General features: G+C 52.0%; 1 protein-coding gene across 5 annotated transcripts in view; it reads left to right on the forward strand.

Moving 5' to 3' along the window:
* The window catches only part of PLXNA4 (plexin A4), a 366,609-nt gene that overhangs the window by 302,522 nt on the left and 47,331 nt on the right, over window positions 1-16,756 (forward strand). For all 5 annotated transcript variants that reach the window (XM_024737970.1, XM_024737968.1, XM_024737969.1 and 2 more), the window contains 6 exons: window positions 2,194-2,345; window positions 6,434-6,551; window positions 11,667-11,803; window positions 13,047-13,211; window positions 15,650-15,743; window positions 16,281-16,520. In XM_024737970.1, coding sequence (XP_024593738.1) covers window positions 2,194-2,345; window positions 6,434-6,551; window positions 11,667-11,803; window positions 13,047-13,211; window positions 15,650-15,743; window positions 16,281-16,520 — 906 coding nt within the window. The remainder of the gene's footprint in view (window positions 1-2,193; window positions 2,346-6,433; window positions 6,552-11,666; window positions 11,804-13,046; window positions 13,212-15,649; window positions 15,744-16,280; window positions 16,521-16,756) is intronic.

A 16,756-nucleotide genomic window follows, 5' to 3' on the forward strand; every position in this document is an offset into this window, starting at 1 on the left:
ACTCTGACCAAAGTGGAAATCAAGGGCCCCTGAAGGCCGAGTCTCTTGATTACTGGATTGCTGTCCTCTGCCACCACAAAGGCAAACACTCCCATACATTCCCTCGACCCTCCCTCACAAATGCTGCATGCGCACCGGGGACGTGTACAAACAGGAAGGAGCTTGACTCGTGAGTAAGCAGCTTCCTCCGGCAAAGCAGCCTCTCGGGCGTGGCCCTCTAGATGTGCCCCCCGCTTTGGCACCTTCACCCTCCACGTTCCTGGTTTTCCAGGTGCCGAGAGCTTCATTCAGCCCCGACTTCAGTCTCCTGCATGGGTAGGAATCTCAACAGTGATTCTCAGACTGGGGAAAGATACTTATGTGTTTTAACTACAGAATTATCTAGAGAAGGAGAGCAGGTGGATGCCTCTGGCGCCACATCTGAACGAGGGCCCCCCTCCTTTCCTGCCAGCCCCCACCCTCAGAGCCCCGTAGCAAGAAGCCATCCCCCAGGGGGCTGCCTCTCAGGACTGCTAATGGTGTGTCTGGTGAAAACGGTGGGACTGGCTTTCTTCTTGGCCTGAGACCAAAAACATCACAGGGAGGAGATGGCAAATTAAACAAACCTCCCTGCGACGGATGCTATTTACTGGCTCCATACTGGCAGCAGCCCTCCAGGGATCCTGGCGAACCATGGACTGGGCCAGAGATAAAGCTTCCTTTTCAGGACAACAAGCCAGGGTGGAAATATCATGCAGATGCTGCTGAGAGGTGCCAGTGGCGCTTTGGGGACTAGTTGGGCAGGCGTCTGGGAAGGACAGGGACTCCCGCTGCCCACCCCCCTCTATCTGTCTATCTCCCTCACACAGAGACAAGCCTGTGTCTCCAAAGAACCTATTTGTTTTTCCACTGCAGTGGGAACATGCGTGTGCAAACCCACACACTCATGAACCCTCACACTCACAGATGTGCCCACCTGCATATGTGAGAAGCAGGAAGTATCTTGAGCTTTGTAGGTGAATAGCCTACAAGGCTCGGCAAAGCTGTCACTCCCTTCCCCACCTTCCACCCTCCCCCCAGGATGGAACGGCCCACTTGTGACCCTGGGGGGATGGAGAGAGTAGGAAATATTAAGAGGTAGCCTACCTGGGCTTCTCCTATTGTGATCCCATTGACGTTGGCCGAGATCCAGGTGCTGATGTTCAGAGACACCAGGAACAGGAAATGGGCCCTTCTCTGGTCTGTCAAATGCCAGGAGAGGCTGGCATGGAATGTCTTCTGCCACTAAGGTCACTGCTGTGGGAGGTTATAATTAGATCACGTGAACTTTGAGCCGCCACCTCAAAGCAGGCCCTTGGTGGTTGAATCCTAACATTCCAGTCATGGGTTTTTAGCATCAACAGTGATGTCTTCGGAGGGAAAGCCAGTCATTTTGGGCAAGTGTATGAGGTTAAAGTCTAAATTAAACCCAAACAAACCAAGCCAAACAATGAAGGCAGAGGGGCAGTGACGAAGGCTTTTCTAACTCCAGGAAGACGCTTGGATCGTTGGGGTTTTCAGTACAATTACAACTCAAGGAATAAAATATGGTGCCATCACTGGAAAGTTCACGCAGAGAAAGGAGGCACCACCATCCCTGCTCTCAGGGACTCAGGATCTGAAGAGGTGGGGTTAGGGGGGCGGCAGGGTGGGGAATCCGACACAAACGTTACTGTGAAAAGAGCACAAAGAAAGTGTCCTGAAATCTCAGTGGAGAGAAACCGAGAGAACATCTGGTGATGGGGAAGCGACTTTTGACAAGGCTCTTGAAAGATGGGTGGATGCCATCGTGTGGAGGGCTGTGTGGGTCGATAGGGGGCTTGTTCATTTTCACTGAGAGTGGAACCAACACGAGCATATGCTGGAAGGCTTTAATCCCGATTTTCTGTGAATTACCCAGTAACACTGCAGATCACGTTCTCTCTCTTCTTCTGTGAAATGCGAAGAGGAGCAAGGGGCTTTGAACACTGCTCCTAAAACCATACACAGGCACAGACTATTCTACCAGAAGCTCCTGCCCGTTGACAGTCCCAGACCTGGGTGCCCTCGTGGACTTGGACTCAACTCAGGGAATGGGATGGAGATAGGAAAGAGGCAGCAGCCTCTCCCTTGCCCCATCAGCAGTGGGGGGATCGCGCTGTCTTGGTGTCTGATTACTGTGCTTCCTCCTTCTAGATAATCCCAGTGACAGGCCCCCGGGAAGGGGGCACCAAGGTCACCATCCGAGGGGAGAACCTGGGCCTGGAATTCCGGGACATCGCCTCCCATGTCAAGGTGGCCGGCGTGGAGTGCAGCCCTTTGGTAGATGGCTACATCCCTGCGGAACAGTAAGTGGAGGCCGTCCGAGACATGGGAGGAGCAAGGAAGAGAAGTCCATATAAATAGACGGTTGATGTTGACTTACCTTCCCCAATCAACAATAGATGGTCTTAGAACTTATGGACAGAAAAGGAGAATGTCCCTCACGTTCTAGGGTGTGGGGGACTCCTACAGCTCCCCAGCCCCCGAACTAGCTAGCTGCCATATTGGGGGAAGTCCAGAAAGGGGAAGGGGAGATGGCTGGGAGAAAAGGGGAAATTGATCATTACCTCCTTGAGGTGTGAGGTTGAGTAGGAACAAGACAAAGCAAAATCAAAAGCTGCAGAAGTGTGAGTTCAGCTCCTTGCCCTAGCTCCCTCCGCTGTCCCTAACTCCCCACTCCTGTCCTCTCCCGATTACAGAAGAAGCTAATCCTATGCTCCCCTCTGTGGAGGCTGAGAATGAACCTTCGCACCCACTCTCAGGCCTGTGGGGACTTGGATTGTTTTTCTCCAGCAAAGTCTGCTGGTCCACGGAGAGGGCCATTCAACGAGTGACCTTGACCTCTAACCTATGTGGCAGGGAAGGTTTGTGAGTCATGTATTGCCTTGTAAATACAATTTTCCAGCCCAGCAAACACAAGCATGAAATAAATATTCACCAGCGCAATAGAATCTATATTCTACACCCTCTTTGCTGCCCCTCCCAGAGTGAAACCTTGCCACTTGTCCCCACGTGCATAGGTAGGTGAGTGCGTTTATGCTTGTGCTGGTTGAGTCTTACCCAGATTTTGTGATTCTGGAACCATCAGTCCTGCCATCCTCAATTCCTCCTTGATTTCCGTCCGGTTCTTCCCAAAACACTCATAGTAGATAAGATGATTGAAGGCTCCAGGCTTGGTAGGACCCATGCTGGTCCATCATCACTTACTTACCCAAAGACCTTTCTGTGGCTCCTTCAACTTTTTGTCCTTCCTAGGATAAAACCAAAGCAGGCTGCTACGGATATATTGTGATTTGGGGAACTTTAAAACGCCCTACTCTGGACTTGTATAGCCGGATATAAAAAATATTATAAAGCCCCGTGATTAAGTATCGTGATACTTAATAAGATAGAACACCAGAAAAAGAATCTTGATACATAAAAATTTAGTATGTGATAAAGATGACATTTCAAATCAGCAAGGAAAGCAAAGCTCATTCAATAAGTGGTACAGTTTCACCCCCTGGTAAAAGTACCATATCAGATTCTTATTTCCCATTATACACCAAGGTAAATTCCAGGTGGATTAAAGAGTTAAGGGTAAAAAAATGAAAATGTGAAAGGGTTAGAAGAAAATGCAGGTGAGAATTTATTTGATTTCAAGAAAGGGAAGGTGTTCCAGGTATAACTGCAAAAGAAAAAATGATAAAGGAAAAGATTAGATTTGAGTATGTAAGACAAAACTTGTGCACCAAAAACCCTGTGTGCGAAGTAAAAATATGAATGATAAACTGAGTATTGTTGTGGCCTGTTACAGAATGCTTTTCCTTAACATTTAAAGAGGTTAGATAAAAGATACAGGTAAAAGGCAACTATCACGAAGTTAGCAAAGAGCGTGAGTGTGCAGTTCAAAGGACAGAACTAAAGTCATATTAAAAAAATGTTTAACATCAGTAGTAACCAATGAAATGGGGAACAGTTTTTCAAAGGTAATGCCCACCCAGTGCAGATGAGAGGCATAAGAAATAGCTCATTCATACATTCATGTCGGGAGGGTAAATTGGGACGACCTTCCTGGAAGGCAGTTTGGAAATGCAGGTCAAACATCTTTAGCCTGGGCATAATTCTTCTAGAACTTTCCCTAAATAAACAGAAGGCACAAATATTTATTTGCAAGAATGCTTATTTTGGCCTTATTTGTAACAGTGAAAATGTGGAAGCAATTTGTATATCTAAAACTAGGGAATTAATTAATTTAATAAATTATTGTCTATACGTAGGACAGTAAACTACGCAACCATTAAATGTGATATGTAGAAGAATCATGACCAGGCATATACTCAAGGTATATTAAGTGAGAACACAGCTTACCAAGCAGAATACAGAGTTTATAATTAATTTTGTAAAAGGAAAACAAGACTGGAAACATGTACACCAATATGTTGACAATGGATACTTCTGGGTGATGCAGTTGGGGTGGGAGTGGAATGTAGGTATGGCAAGTGCTTTTATGTACTTTTAAAAAAACTGAACATGTATTAATTATGTTATCTGAACAGAAGAGCATAGATTTTTGCTAGACTCTCACCCAGAACCCGGAAGCCATAAAGTAAAAAATGAGCAACTGAACCACACAGATAGTTTTAAACTTTCAAGTGGCAAAAGACTTTATAAACCAAGTTGAAAAACAAGTGATCAACTGAGAGAAAATAATTTCAATATTTATTATGGAGAAAAGTTAATTCTCCTAATTCAGAAGCTCCTACAAAAGGATAATACATCAGCGAAATAAAGAGAGGGCATCAGACAAGTCACAGGGAAGGCTATATAAGATTTAAGCACGCACACACACATACAATACGTGCAACCTCACCAGTAATCAGGGGAATAAAAATGAAATTGAGATCTTTTTTTTCCTATTATATACGAAAAAATTTTAAAGGACTGATAATATCTAGTGTTGGACAAACAGTGAAGCAATCTCACTCACTTGCTATTGATGGAAGTAAAAGTTGGGACAGTCCTTCCGGACCATTATTTCCCACTACTATCAAACATTAAAAGCACAAGGGCTTCCCTGGTGGCGCAGTGGTTGAGAGTCCCCCTGCCGGTGCAGGGGACACGGGGTTGTGCGCCGGTCCGGGAAGATCCCACATGCCGCGGAGCGGCTGGGCCCGTGAGCCATGGCCGCTGAGCCTGCGCGTCTGGAGCCTGTGCCCCGCAAACAGGAGAGGCCACAACAGTGAGAGGCCCGCGTACCGCAAAAAAAAAAAAAAAAAAAAGCACAAATAATCCTTCTCAGAAATCTATTTTAATAAATATGCAATGCTTAAGGAGGTGTGTAGGTTGGTTCATTTTGCAGGGTTATTTGGAGTAGGAGAAAAATCAGGGTAAGTTAAATGTATAACAGTAGGAGGCTGGTTAAATAAATGATGACACAGGCCTCTTATGAAATACCATGAAGCTGTTAAAAGAAGAAAGCGGAGCCGTGTGTACTGTGACATGAGGGAAAGTCCGTGCTGTTTTGTTGAGTAAAAAGGCAGGGGTTAAAAATAATGCGTGGTTAAGTTCCACTTTTATTTTTAAGATCATGTATATGTTTCTTTACATATGCATGTTTGTATATAATTGTACATGTGTATATATACACATTTATGTTTATATGCGTGCATAATATCAGACATAAATATATATACACACGTGTGGATATATGGGCAAATCTATATATTTGGCCAAGTTGCCAAACTTTTCCGTGCCTCAGTTCTTCATTTATAAAATGGAGATTATATATATTATATATTTGCATAGGTCTAGAGAAAGGTCTGCAAGGATTTATACACCAAGGTTTTGAGAGATTAGTGACGAAAGGCACACTTTATTTTACTGTCACATTTTGATACTGTCTCGCTTTCAAAGGGTATGAACCAATTTTGTAAGTGAAACAATAAAAGTTTTTTTAAAGGGGAGAATTTATGACTCTCTCCCACCCTTTCCCCTCCCCCGCCTCCAGCATGAAAAGCCCCTCCCCTGCCAGGCCCCTGGCTGGGGCTGGGAGCAGAAAGCACTGCCTGGGGCAGTCCATGCCTTGGGAGCAAAGAGCTCCTAGGCGAGGACCTGCAAACCTTAGGTCCCTGCTCCGAGGTCCCTGTCTGATGGCTGTGTGCCCTTGGGTAAGTCACAGTTTACTGAGAGCCTCTAAGGAGACCCCTGTAGGTCACATTTCCTCATTTCCTGAGAACCAGGGAGGAGCCCCCGAAGGGAGGAATCAGGTATCTTTCACCTCCTCCTTCCCTGCCCACCCCTGAGATCTTACTACAGAGAAGGAGGTCTGGGTAGGTGTAGGGCCCAGGGGTCACGGCAGGGAGACCTGTGACCCTCCTGTGACCCATGGGGGTCTGTCCTCTCCACCCTGCAGGATCGTGTGTGAGATGGGGGAGGCCAAGCCCAGCCAGCACGCCGGCTTCGTGGAGATCTGTGTGGCTGTGTGTCGGCCCGAGTTCATGGCCAGGTCGTCGCAGCTCTATTACTTCATGGTGAGTCCCGGCCACCAACGGCCTGGCCAGGCACAGGCCACAGACCTCTTTACCATGATTGCTGAGCCTTTCTAGACCTCCGTGGGCAAACCCAGGCCAAAGTCGTGGGAGTCCCGTCCTGCAGCGCTTGAGAGCACAGCCTTGGAAGTCGGGAAGACCTGGATTCACATCCTGGCTAGGCTGGGCTGGGCTGGGCTGCAGCTCCAGGGAAGTTGCTTTGGCTCTCAGGCCCCAATGTCCCCTTCTGGCCGAGTGTCAGCGTGACACGGTGGGTGAGAGGGTGGGCTGTGCATGGGGACTCCTGGGATTTGAGCCCTGGCTCTGCCTCTTATTAACTGGGTGGACTTGGGCTAGTTGTTTAATTTTCTGTGCCTCAGTGTCTCCATTTGTAAAATGGGGATGATAATACTAAGCATCTATCCCACGGTATTACTGTGAAAATTAGATAAAATAGATTTATCACCTCTAGTGTCACTGCCTTTACGATTTCTGTGACTGCCACCATGACTGCTGTGCCCTGCCCTTTGCCTGTGTGCTGGCACCCCACCACTTCCATCCCATTATCCCCAGTCATCCCACCTTCCTCACTCACCATCGTCCTATGCCTATCTTACTCCCTCTCGCCCCAACACCCTTCCCCACACTTCCCTCCCCACCCCAAGGCCTCTCTGCAGATCTCACCCCTGCCCTCACATTCCCTCCAGCCTGGACCCTCCCTGGCCCCTGAAAAGGATACTGGACCAGCCCTGGTGAGGGGTTCTGTGAGCAGGGGGACTTGGGAACCTCCCTGCCTTGTGATGACAGGGATGCTGGAGACATGAGCACATCCCCTGCTACATACATCACATCATTGCCCAAACTGTTTTACCATCCAGTTAACTTCTTGGGTTAATGCCAGGTGTGATGAGATCATTTCCTCATGATTCTGGGCTGCTTTTGGAAGCTGGAAACCTGAAATGATGGATTTTATGACTGGGGGTCAAATGCCCGGAAATATGTCATAGAAGCCCATTTTTCTCCTTCCTTCCTTCCTTCCTCCCTCTTCTTTCATCTGCCTTCCTTCTCTTTCTTCTTCCTCCCTTTAACTGACAACCACGTATCACCTTGCACAATACCTCTCCCTAGGTTATTTGATAAATACTTGCTCAATTGGTTGCATTTTATAATATAGCTTGATGGGCCTGGCTTGCAGGTGTGACAGTGATGACTCAGACCCCATGCAGCCCCTGCCCCAGGAGGCCCACAGTCCAGAAGGACAGAGGAGATGAAGGACTTGCACACGATGTGACTGGGCGAGGGGGGTGGGTGGCGGTGAACCTGGGAGGGATGTGCCTCAGATGCCCCTCTCTGCCTGGGTCCTGACCTCTGCAGTGCTCCCTCTCCACTCTTTGAAAGCTAGCCAACCTTATAAATATGGCTGTCACTAAACCCACACAGGAGCTCACTTAGAGGAACACACACGTCATGGATTTAGTGGATGTGTATAGTTTTACCTATTCGTTTAGCATTTGTACTCCCACCTTCTTCGGAAAGGGTTTGAAGGAATTTCCAAGTTAAACCCAATATACTTTAAGACAACTAGTGATGAATGTATATATATTTACATAAATGTATATATATATATAGTATATCATATATATATTTATCTACACAGACGTTGTTATTCCAGCAGAGTTGAGATGAGAGGGAGAGAGAGACTGAGGTGGGTAGAGACACGGACAGCGCTCCCCAAGCAGTTGAGAGGTGTGGCGTGGCATACGAAAATTTGGCATGAAATCTGGCTCTGAAATTACCTGGCAGCTGTGGTAAAAGGGAGGACACTGCTGCATGGCCAAAGCAAGCACTGGACTTCCTTGGCCAGTCAGTTACCTGGAACAGTTTTTATCCTGTGGTCTCTTGGCGGTGACAAAGCGAACGCTACCAGGAACGGCCGCTACTTCATTAAGCTGACGTTTCCTTTGGGCCTCAGCTGTCTCTGCTGTGTCTCCAGCCAGGCTTCTTACCTTTGTGACTAATTCAAAGGCCACCGCCCCCTGGATGTCCTGCCATCACCTCCCATGGCCCACCTGAGCTGTCAGCTCTCATAAACAGCGTGTCCCCCTCCCTTGCCCATTTCTGTCAGTGGCCTGTCACCGGGCCCACCATCTTGGTGGCCTGTGGCTCGGCTTCCCCTAATGCCTGATGTCAATCCCTCTATCACCATGTCCTGGAGTCTTACTTTTCCCATTCCCTTTGCTACTGCAGTGGCCCCCTTAAATCCCTGCCGTTGGTCTGAACCCATTCTAGTCCAGCCACACCGGGGGATACCATTTTCATCATGTCAGCCCCCAGCTCAAGAAGAGCCCAGGGTGCCCACTGCCTCTCGACTTGTCAAGGTTCCTTGGTCTGTTCCGCCCTGCCTATCCAATCCTTCCTCAAGCCTTCAAGTGGCCTGACTCCCTTCCCTTCTCTGTCTCCTTCTTCAGCTGCTCCTTCTTCTGTGATACCTGCTCTTGGGCTTAATTCATATGACACATCTATGTGGTAGACAACCAAAAGCCCCTTCTGCTCTCAGGGAAGGTCTTGCCTGCGTGAGTGTTTCTACCCTGGGAGCAGGATGTGGTTGGATGTAAGGTATTAAGGGAAGGCTTCATGGAAGGAGCCCGAAGGAAAGGCAGGACCTAAGGCAGAATACAGTTTTCCATATGGATCTCGGGTAGCGGGAGGCTGTTCCTGGCATAAGGTGTGACATGGAGGGGCACCAGAAGATGGGAGCAGAAGAGAGTGGGAGCGGGGGGTTGACGGGGACGAGGGGAAATCGGAGCAGAAGAGCAGGGAAGGTGCGAGTTGTTGCCACAAGGCGAAAATGCATTGGTCCAGTGGGTCCCTGGGACTCAGACTCGTACTCACTTTTCTATTGGAGGCACTATCCTGGCAATACACACCCGCTTGGGAAGAGCTGCGGGGGGAGAAATGGTGCCACGGACCCCAGTCTCCTCCCAGACCCCAGTTTGCATTAAGGACCTGGTCACTGAGCAACGCCCCCTCACTGCCGACAACAGAGCTCTGAGGGGTTCAGGGTGGGAATGAGGGGCAGAGGTCCCCCGTGAGTCATACCAGGGAGGCAGGAAGGACAGAATGCCCCTCTGTCGCACGCTCACCCACAACACCTCCGAGCCTTCACTGCCTTCCCACCCTGTTGGGCAGCTGGCAGGTGGCACTCTTGGGACCCCCATGGCGAGCCCCTTTTCAGGGGTGCCTCTCAGGGCCTGGGGATGCTGGGGAGCCCCTCCCAGTGCCGAGGTTTGGGTCTGCCTCAGTTTCCCTCCACAAATCGGGCCAGGCTCTGATGTGTGGGTTTATTCACCCAAAACCCTGACACCAAGGCCCATAGACCGCAGATCAGTACTCTTGGGCTGTTGCCAGTTCTATCCCTGGAGATCTCTGTAGAGGCAACACTTTTCCCCCCTTTGCCTCCATCCAGGGAGGGAGCCAAGGGAAGAGATGGCAGATAATGCCACATCTGATTTCCCACGCAGACCCGCTGGAAAATAGTTATGAAGCAAACCTTGAATAATGAATAGGTTCTCCCAACTTTAAAACATGTCTCCATATCATCCTCTCCCCACCCCCAGAGTAACTCAGCACCCAGCCAGCCCCACACAGGAGGGCCACTGCAAACCCATCAGGGTTCCTCACTTGTACCCCTTCCAGGACCCTCACCCCTAGGCTGCCAGGGAGCTTGTCCTCCTTTCCACGTTGCCCCTTACCCCTTAAGTAACTCCCTCACTTTCCCTTTCCTCTCCGGGGGGGTCAGCAGGAGCCAGGTCTGAAAGCTCTCCCTTTACAGACAGTGGGGCGGAGGCACCATCTGTGGGAAGTTAGAACCAGAAAACAGTCAGGCACCTCTGAGAGGACCACTTTTTGATTCTTTGAGATCAGAAAGGGTAAGTGACTTGTGCTGAGTCACACAGCACGGTGTAGGCAAAGCTGAGAAAGGAAGGCTCTTGCAGCAGTCTCATCCCCCACCCTAGCACGGGTCTCTGGTTGAGCCAGAGGCAGCATAAGCCGTTCCTTGGCTTGGCTTGGTGGGTGTCACGGGGCTTCCAGGTTTGGGATCTGCAGGGACCACGTGGGCGGGCCCCGCGAGCGCGCCTGCGCTGAGCGGATGCCGGGCGCAGAGGTCCGCCTGTGTTCCCGTGGGTCCCTGCGTGTCCCCACACGTGTGCCCTGTGCGGGGACCGGGGCGCACACGTGCCAGGCCTTGGGGCTGCAGGCTTCGCTAGGGCTTCTCTTCTCCTCCCCTAGTGTTATCCATCAATCGAGGCCTCTCGGAGAGGAGGTTGCCTGCCCGCTCCGAGGAGCTGAGTGGGTTCAACTTTTGGTGCAGAATTCTTTAAGGGAGTAAGAGAAGAGAGAAATCTTCATTTAAATGCAGATACAGGCCTCTCACCTGGGACTTAGGAAAGTTTTTTCCATTAAAATGCTAATGAAAGAACAAACTGAGACTCCAAATCCTCAGCTCACAGATCCTCCCCCATCCCCACCCCCATCCCCAATCTGACTCTTCCCTCAATCCACTGACCCTTCTTTGCTTCTCCTCCTGGGTTTCCCTGGGGCTCACACATCTCATTGCTCTGGCCGCTGGGTGCTTTGGGCAGCTCTCTGGAGAGGCCTGTGGAAGGGGCAGCTTACCTTCCTGAAAGCGACCCTCGCTGGAGACTGGAGAGGTGGTGGAGAACTCCAGCTCTGGAGTCAGTTCTCAGGCCGCTTCTTTGCTCTGTGACCTTGGAAACTTTACTTAACATCTCTGAATCTTGTCTTTAAGATGGGTAATAATGCCTACCTTGTAGAATAGATTGGGTGATTTTAAAAAAATGTCTGTCTCACTATAGATACACATAAAATATAAAGCCTGTCACTTAAAAGGTCACTACGTAGTAGCTAATATTATTATGACTGTTATTAGTGTAGAGGTGTACATGCTCGCCAGTCCCCACAGGCCTGGGTAAACTGAGCCTGCTCTCTGGGAGGCCGCCATGACTAAGGATTCCCGAAGGCGAGTGGAATCCGGGAGTGGGGTGCTGCCTCAGTCCTACCCAGGAGCATCCTCAGGCCAGATCCTTTCCTGCACAGACGCTGACTCTCTCAGACCTGAAGCCCAGCCGGGGGCCCATGTCCGGAGGCACACAGGTGACCATCACGGGCACCAACCTGAACGCAGGCAGCAACGTGGTGGTGATGTTTGGGAAGCAGCCCTGCCTCTTCCACAGGTAACTCACCTCAGGGCAGGCTCCAGGGTTCGCAGCTCAGACGGTGGGTGGGGCTGACAGGCAGCAGACTTCCGGCTAACCTTCTGGAGGTGCCTGCTCCTCCCTGAGGAAGTGGCCGTTCGCTTTGGGAGAGGACTTTCTGGGCATACTTGGCTGTGGCTTAGCCCGGGGACCTGCCAGGCACCCCTTCCTTGGAACGGCCCATCATGCCGTTGCCCACCGTTTAGCCTTGGTGCCCGCGTACCACCCACTGTGCAGGACCCTAGGGTTCCACGGGACACAGTTTGGAATCTAGGGCCCCTTCCCCCTGGGTTAGCTCCTGGCCAGCTGCTGCAGAGCCAGCCGGGACTGCCGAGAGCTGGCTGAGGTTGAACCTCCAGGGGCAGCCGACTTTCCCTTCCCTGGTTCCACCATCCAGTCCCAGGAGAGCACACCGTCCATGAGCCAGGAACCTGGGGCGGGGGTGAGGGTTGGGAGGGAGGCAGGACTAGAAGAGGTGTGGTTGGGGACATTCCCTGCGCCGCTGGCATGAGGTTCTGCAGAGAGAGATTTTCCTGGGAGAGAGCTATGCTGAGGGCTGCGACAGATCTGAAGTGAGGCCAGGCCAGGCCTTGCCTGAGCGTTCAAGAAAAAAATGGCTCTGACACTTGTTAAAATGGTAAAGAAGAGCTTGCTCAGGACTATTGCAATAGGTGTCAGGACTGTCGCAATGGAGAAAGAGAGTGGGCTTGACTCCAGATACGGCAGACAGCTGGGGATTTATAGCCAAGGGGCAGAGCAAGGGAGGCAGTGGATGGAAAATTACTAAGAGGAAACGAGGTTAGGGGGATTCTTGCTAAACCGACTTAACAGGACTCTTGCTGAAGGCAGTCAGGGTGACCAGACATCAAGGGTTAAGGAGGCGGAATTTGATCAGATATCAAGGGTACTCAGATATGGGGGGGTGGGTTTCTTGCCAAACTAAGTTAGCAGGATTCTTGGTTAAAAATGGGGGTCAGCAAATCAAAGACAGGGCCTCAGGAAGAAGCCTAGTCAAAAAGGGGGCTCAGAGGAGCCCGTCTACAGTCTGGTCAAGGAGAGAGTCTTTGTCAGTAGTTCTCAGGGCTTTGTGTCGGGGCGCTGCTCCCCCACTGCCTCTGACGGGCCTGATGAACAGGGAGGGGCACGGGAGGGCCCCGACCCAGGACCACAGTGTCCCGCCCAACACCACCCAGGAGCCCAGCTCCCCATCTCCCTCCCGCAGACGCTCTCCGTCCTACATCGTGTGCAACACCACGTCCTCAGATGAGGTGCTGGAAATGAAGGTGATGGTGCAGGTGGACAGGGCCAGGATCCACCAGGACCTGTTCTTCCAGTACGTGGAGGATCCTACCATCGTGCGGATAGAGCCCGAGTGGAGCATCATCAGGTAGGGCCTGCCCTGACCTTGGGCTTCCCTCCTCGACCCTCCAAAGCCAGGGGAGTTCTGGGGCCCAGTCCTGCTGTGGGGACTGATGAACTGGGGGTGGTGGTTCAGAGCACCCCCCCAGGTCAGACCTTCCTGGCGGGGCTGCCTCCTTCCACCGAAAGCACTCTGAGCAGGACCCGGCCCTGGGGGCCGATTTGAGGATTGCTGGGCACACTAGGAGGCCAGAAGGTGCCGCAGAGGGCATCCTGGAGGCCAGGCCCCTGTTGATGTTGGGGAAATGGCTGTATCAGGGGCCTCGGGGGGAGTGGACTTGGGCTCAGAAGGAGTGGGTACAGCCCAGCTCCACTGCCTAGCAGGCAAGTGACCTTAAATTAGTTAACCTCCCCGGATCCAGGGTTTCTCACCAGTCAGCTCCCTCACGGGACACTGAGAGGATTACGTGAGGTACAAACACCCAGAGCGGTGCTGGCTCGTCTCCCCTCCCTCCTCAGCCCCTCTACCCACATCCCCCGTCCTCAGCCCTCCCCACCGTCTGCTTCGGCTCTGGAGGATGTCTGGGGTCAGGAGAAGATGGGGGGTCAATGACGAGTCCAGTCCAGAGAACAATCTTGTAAACCAGGGTCAGCAAACTCCAGCTGGGGGGCCAAAGCTGGCTGTCCGTCTGCTTTCGTAAATAAAGTTTTATTGGAACACGGCCATGCTCATCCAAATACGTTTTGTCTCTACTGCTTTCTCACCACCGCAGCAGAGCTGAGTAACTGCAACAGACCACATGGCCCCAGTGAGCCTAAAATATTTACTGCCTGGCCCTTTACAGAAAGAGTTTGCCACCGGGTCTTACACCCAAACACCAAAAGGCAGCCTTTGGGAGATGCAGCTTGGTTGTCCTCAGCAGTTAGTCTCTAAGGCCCAAGCCTTATAAGCTTTAGCCGTGACCCGAAAGCAGATACATATAAGACAGAGAGGGACAGAGAGCCTGTAAAAGCTAGTCCAGGATTTGCCCCCAGGGCCTGGTGAGTCCAGGAAGTTGGCACAGCCCCCTGTGCTTAGGCAAACTCTGGGGCTCCTGAAGGCGTTCACAGCCTGGTTTAATTCAGTTCTTCCTCGTGTCACTGGCGCAGAAATAGAGGTGTTGTCCCTCCTGGCACTCGGCAGTCACCCCCAGTCACTCTTACATCAAGAGGGAGGCTGGAGGTGCGTTCTGAAGGGGCCGGGGCTCCAGCGGTTTCACTGCAGTTAACGGAGTCTGGGATGGGGTGGGGCTCTGCAGAACACGTGGCTTTACACTGCTCGCAACAGCCTGGGTTACTGATGAGTGGCGATGGGTGATGGGGGCGTTCGATACACGTGTGTCGAATTGATGACCGAATAGATCGGGAGCTGGCTGGACACCAGAAGCTCATTCGCCAGCACTGCCGGGGCCGAGAGACTCTCTGGGTTTCGAGGAAATCTTCCTGCATGTGCATACGTGGGGTGGGGACTTGCTTCAGTGGGGACCGGTGGAGGGCGAGAGGAAGGGAGGGCAGGAATGGCGTGCAAAGGGGGGCAGATGAATGGAGGGGTAGAGATGAATGGGGCTGTCAAGGACTCTTTACCCACAAGCTTATAACCACTTACCTGTTTTAAATAGATTCTTCTCGATGATACTCCCCGATTGCAGATAACATAATTCATCACGTTCCTTTGAGTAGCCCCCAAGGAAGCTAGCCTCCATCCCATGCCAGCTTCTCAGTGGCCCTGAAGATAGGACAGTGGCGTCCAGGTTTCCATTGAAAAGCTACCCAAAGACGTCTCCTAATCGCTGGGCGTTAGCAGTCCTTTGGCTGACTCCCCAGGGTGCGAGAGCCCTGGAGCATTTCAGATTTGCGTTCTTACAGGAGGTTTCCTGAGTGGCTGGGCCTTGGCCTTTCCCATGTCCCAGCCGACTGAAGCCTCTAAGGTGGAAATGTGTGGTATGGTTGTCCTGGGGGAGGAGGCTGTGCTCAGACTTTGGAGGGTCTGGTGGAGGGTCGTCTGGAGCGAGGCATCCCTTAGGCCAAGGCCAGGGTGAAGAAAATTCCCTGAGACTGGGGAGGACAGGGAAAGAGACGCTGGGAGACTGCAGAGAAGCAGCTGGCTCAGGTCAGGAGGCCTCGGGGGGCCAAGAGGGCCGTGCTACAGGCCCAGCCTCCGTGCAGTGTCCCCGCTCCAAACGAGCTCAGTGCAGGACGGCCGCGGACATCTGGTCATCACTGACTTCCCCTCGGCTGCTGAGGGCTCGTCATTATTATGCGGTCAGCTTGTCATCTTGTCCCCGTGAATGTTACCCTGCCCGCCGGTTATCATCGTCTTCCGCGCTGGGGTGCAGCCTGATAGATCATCATCGTCGTCATCGTCATCAGGCGCTGTTGCTATTCCTGTCCCTGTGTTTACACGCCTCCTTCTTTCTTCCCCACCAGTGGGAACACACCCATCGCCGTGAGGGGGACTCACCTGGACCTCATACAGAACCCCCAGATCCGTGCCAAGCACGGAGGGAAGGAGCACATCAATGTGAGTCCGGGACTGGTGGGGCTCACGGGGGGGCTGTGCACTCGGCGCGTGGCCGCCCTGAAGGGTGTGGGCTCTCCGAGGGCTCAGGCAGGCTTACCCCAGACACCAACGACCCGTCGTGTGTGACGCCCCGGACACTGGGATGGCGGGATGGGGGAGCAGACATGAGGCCATTTCTACACTCTGGGGTACAGGCATGCAGGAGCAACCTCTTCGGGGTTTCTGGGGCTTCTTATTCTTAATAAGGGATGGAAGACCTTTATTCTTCCATCCTCTGACCCCCAGTGCCATTCCTTAGCTTAGAGATACCCTAGTGCCTGCCATGGGCAGGGCAGAGGTAGGTATCAGCTGCAGAGCTTGTCCTTGAGTGCCCAGGTTGTGTGGTCCTGACTCCACTGGAGCTGTGGGGATCCACCCATGACCGTCCCGTGTCAACACCACGCTGTACGACGGCACTGAGGAAGAGCCGGCGGGTGTCTGGGGCTGCAGGTGTGCGGAGACACGCCACATAGCCCTCCCTCTCCGGCTCCACCCCAGCTCTGTGAGGTTCTGAATGCTACTGAGATGACCTGCCAGGCTCCTGCCCTCGCTCTGGGGCCTGACCACCAGTCTGACCTGACGGAGAGGCCCGAGGAGTTTGGCTTCATCCTGGACAACGTCCAGTCCCTGCTAATCCTCAACAAGACCAACTTCACCTACTATCCCAATCCTGTGTTTGAGGCCTTCGGTCCCTCAGGAATCCTGGAGCTCAAGCCCGGCACACCCATCATCCTAAAGGTAGAGTGAGATGGGAGGAAGGAGGCTGCTGTATGCAAGGGGAGGCTTTCCAAGTCACAGGAGGAGGCCGCAAGTCATGGGCTTCTGCCAGATCTTGTGGCAGGTGTCATTAGCTAGCAGAGGTTGTGTTATAGCCCAGACTATGGTAAATGTGCTCTTTGAGTTTGTATTGAGAGCTTCACTCTCTTTAGGGGCCACAGAAACCTGGTCAGGGCAGCTGGATCCACCCTGGCCAT

This window comes from Neophocaena asiaeorientalis, unplaced genomic scaffold (assembly GCF_003031525.2).
Source record: "Neophocaena asiaeorientalis asiaeorientalis breed wild unplaced genomic scaffold, Neophocaena_asiaeorientalis_V1.1 scaffold364, whole genome shotgun sequence".
Classification (NCBI taxonomy): domain Eukaryota; kingdom Metazoa; phylum Chordata; class Mammalia; order Artiodactyla; family Phocoenidae; genus Neophocaena; species Neophocaena asiaeorientalis.